Source organism: Musca domestica, unplaced genomic scaffold (assembly GCF_030504385.1).
Source record: "Musca domestica strain aabys unplaced genomic scaffold, Musca_domestica.polishedcontigs.V.1.1 3, whole genome shotgun sequence".
NCBI lineage: Eukaryota > Metazoa > Arthropoda > Insecta > Diptera > Muscidae > Musca > Musca domestica.
Window position 1 is genome coordinate 11,485,706 of NW_026712299.1, and position 3,712 is coordinate 11,489,417.

At 33.4% G+C, this 3,712-nt stretch overlaps 2 protein-coding genes across 2 annotated transcripts; one reads left to right on the plus strand and one right to left on the minus strand.

Moving 5' to 3' along the window:
* Positions 1 to 1,240: 1,240 nt before the first annotated feature.
* On the plus strand, positions 1,241 to 1,937 carry LOC109613435 (PHD finger-like domain-containing protein 5A). The gene is made up of 4 exons (XM_059124684.1): positions 1,241 to 1,400; positions 1,464 to 1,654; positions 1,722 to 1,807; positions 1,867 to 1,937. Exons 1-4 carry the CDS (start codon positions 1,349 to 1,351, stop codon positions 1,871 to 1,873), a joined length of 336 nt encoding a protein of 111 aa, XP_058980667.1. The 5' UTR covers positions 1,241 to 1,348; the 3' UTR covers positions 1,874 to 1,937.
* Positions 1,813 to 3,100, minus strand: LOC101896832 (coatomer subunit epsilon). The gene is made up of 2 exons (XM_005187603.4): positions 2,992 to 3,100; positions 1,813 to 2,924 (listed from the first exon to the last, which is right to left on the minus strand). The coding sequence occupies exon 2, from the start codon at positions 2,911 to 2,913 to the stop codon at positions 2,008 to 2,010; it is 906 nt and encodes a 301-aa protein (XP_005187660.1). The 5' UTR covers positions 2,914 to 2,924; positions 2,992 to 3,100; the 3' UTR covers positions 1,813 to 2,007.
* Between the last annotated feature and the right edge of the window lie 612 nt (positions 3,101 to 3,712).

The window sequence follows — 3,712 nt, forward strand, 5'->3', positions numbered from 1 at the left end:
TGAAAAAGTAACCAGACACACCTATAAATTTTGACAAAGTTTGAGATGTTGTCAAGTGAATAATTTAACAGAAATTGTTAACATATAATTGCATGACTTTACCATTTTAATTCTACCAAGAATAGAATCATGTCCTATCGAAAAGTTTATCCAATAAGACCAGCTGATTTCATACTGATGATTTAAGCATGGTAGAAGAATACAAGTAGTCACATCGACACAGCTGCTGGGACAATGAACTGTCAAACTGATTTTGGAATTAAAAATGTTGAGTGAAAAATTATTGAAATTTGTAAAAATTGTTGAAAAACAACCTCAGTTTTCCATCATATAAGAAAACATATAAAACCCTACTTATATTTTATAGAACATTTAACATATTTTGACATATCAATGTTCGCAAGCGTTGATGCATCTACCTGTATTCTTCTACCATGAAATTAAGCATTTGAAAACGTAAACAAACACTTTGACATTAGTTGTGTTCCAGAACCTGCAAATTAGTACTAATTAGCACTAATTCTGCTACAACGCGTTCCCGTACTCCAAAAACTAGCAAAACTTGCAGCTCTCTCTAGAAAAAAATGGCGCTGAGTGGTGCACATTTCTGCTTGTTTTAGCTACATGAATTTGGCCGAGCAGAAATGTGCATATTGTAAATTTGACATTTCATTGGCAGGGCTAACAAGGTTGAAAAATGTATTGATACATTTCAATAAAGAAAATGATCAACTTGAAAACTAAAGGAAAAACTAATATTTGTCGTGCAAAAAACAAAAAGAGAAAATATGGAGCAACTGATGTATTCACTTTTGGATGATTCCAGCAGTGAAGAGGACTGGCTAAATGAGGAATCAGATTATTAATTATTATTATAAATTATTTATTTTAACTTATCGTCTTCAATACTCATTTTTTAAATGTTGGCGCTCTTTTCAGTAAGGTTTCACCAGTCCGATTTAGGCTGTTTACTTCTGGAATTTTGAATTTTGGCATTTTATCGCATTTCTGCTAATTTTCCGTTCCCTTATTTTTTGAGCAAACCTAAATGAGAATGACATTTCGAACTGTTCTCTCTTCTGCTAGTTTTACTACTAAAAAAGTACTGGAACACAACTATTATGAAGGTTTTTCGATCTCAATTGTAGTTCTTTATAGTGATTTACACGACCTCTTTTATGGGCCTTGATCGGAACCAAATGAATGAGTGTTGGAATTAATTCCTGCAGTTCCTTGCAATGAAAATTTCATTGAACTTTGTGTTTTGGAGCAGCATCTACATAAATTTTACCGGTCATTGACAAAACCGCTTTTTATTAAAGACAAATAATATTTAACATTAAATAAAATGGCAAAACATCATCCCGATTTAATATTCTGTCGTAAACAGCCGGGTGTTGGTTAGATTATTGCTTCGTCCAAATTGCTAACAGTTCAATATAACCTGTCTTCTTTTCTAACAGCCATTGGACGTTTATGCGAGAAATGTGATGGAAAATGCGTGATATGCGATTCCTATGTGAGACCATGTACATTAGTTCGGATATGTGACGAATGTAATTATGGCTCGTACCAAGGCAGATGTGTCATTTGTGGAGGACCCGGCGTTTCCGATGCCTATTATTGTAAGGAATGTACCACACAGGAAAAAGATGTGAGTATTTTGTATTTTTTGCATACCTACCTTTGTTTATTGCAATGTGGTTTTGTTTTACATCTAGCGAGACGGATGCCCTAAAATTGTTAATCTTGGAAGCTCTAAGACAGATCTTTTCTATGAGCGGAAAAAATACGGGTTTAAACAGAAGTATGTACAATTGTTTATCCAAGTTCTTCATTTATTCAATTTATTTATTTTTCTTTTAGCTACTAGTACCTTGTGTTGGATATAAAATATTAATAAGACTTTTTGTACAATTAAAAGAGATATTTTATTTCATTGTGGGTTTTATTTACTGTAGTGGAATATATTGGTTTATATGCTATAACATTATTTTAGTCCTACGTTTAGGCAGAACCTTCTATGGAATACTTCAGACACAACTTATCAAATTCATCCGACTTCTTGTCGAAGTTTTTAACAAATTGGCTTTTGGGATAGAATTGGCGTAACTGCTCCCAGTAACGTTGAATGGTCTCTTGAGATTTGCCGGTTAAATGTGCTAATACCATCATGTTAATTAATGTGTCATAGTCATTGTGTTTCTTTGTCAAGGCCTCGCGCAAAACAGCTTCAGCCTCCTCATACCTTTCCAAACCCAAATGTACAACGGCTTGACCGTTTAGTAACAAAGGTGTAGGCTTATATTTTTCACAAAATTCCTGGTAGATGTGGAATGCGTCTTGCATAGATTCAGTGCCCGTGGAAAGAGCTACCCAGGCCTGCGCTAACTGGGTTAACGTGTGGTCATCGGATATTTCCTGCATTTTTGCCACCAATTGTTTGGCAAGGTCAATACGATTCAATCTCAACAAGCACTGTACCGACAAAGCCATCGATTCCAAATTAGTTGATCCATGCAAAATTTTAAGCGCATTTTCAAACTGTTCATCATAACAGTAGACAATTGCTGTGGCAATATGCCAGATATTAGTTTCATCTTCTTCGCTTGCTACCTTATCTGTTAACTTATTTAAAATGTCCTCGATTTTATCTGGTTGTTCGAATGCCTCGTTTATGTAGCGCAATGCCAGAAGTGGTGTGTTATTGTTCTCCTTAATATCACTGGCAATCAGCCGACCCGAATCTATGGCCAGGTAAGACAAATACATGTATGACAACAGCTCCGAACCAGCAGCACCTTGTTCGGGCAAAACAAAGTTGACAGAGCCCATGAAATTCCCGATATAATATTCATTGCGGGCATAAAAAAGTGTAGAATTGGTGTCCTCTTCCTGTGCCATCTTGCTCATTTTATATCAATCTAAAATGTTAAATGTGTGAAATTATCATTTGCTTAGGAATATTTCATATTCTTTGTAGAAAACAACCTTTAATTAAACGAAATATTTATTTACTTCTCACTAAATTCTAACTTTATATATGACGTGTTAAGAGTAAGTGGGTATGTTCAATGATGTCGTATTTGTTAAACTTTGTAGTTATTGGAAGCGTGACGTATTCAATTGACGCAACGTCTCGTGACTATGTTTATACTAGCTTCATAAAGGGTAAAACGCTTTAGCTCACAAATGGATGATATAAATAAATATAAATATTTCGAAATAACACTTGCAATAGGAATTTCCATGGTACAATAAAAAGGTCCGACTTCTGCCAATTTTGTTTTTGAATTTATTGTTTTAAAAAAAGCAAATAATTTTCATAATTAAAGATATGAAAATCCAGTCATTTTATTTTCATTTTGCGTTATTAAACACATTTAAAAAATTAAAAAAATATATCAAATAAATAAAAATCACTGGTTCAAATAATATATAATAATCAGGACTGTATTTATATTCTTCCTCCTTATTATACCATTACTTAGTTCGGTTTTGATATATCGTCCGATTTTTAAAATCAAAATATAATTAAAAATATTAAAAAGAAACAGCATGTATTTGCGAACTAAGATTTATGCACAAGATTTTATTATCATCAAATATTAAATGTAATTTTTATCACCTCTTCGAGATTTAACACGACCGGAAACCATTTACTGTCATTCCAATCGTTGCAGTGAAGATCCTACATAAGCAGCTTGACATT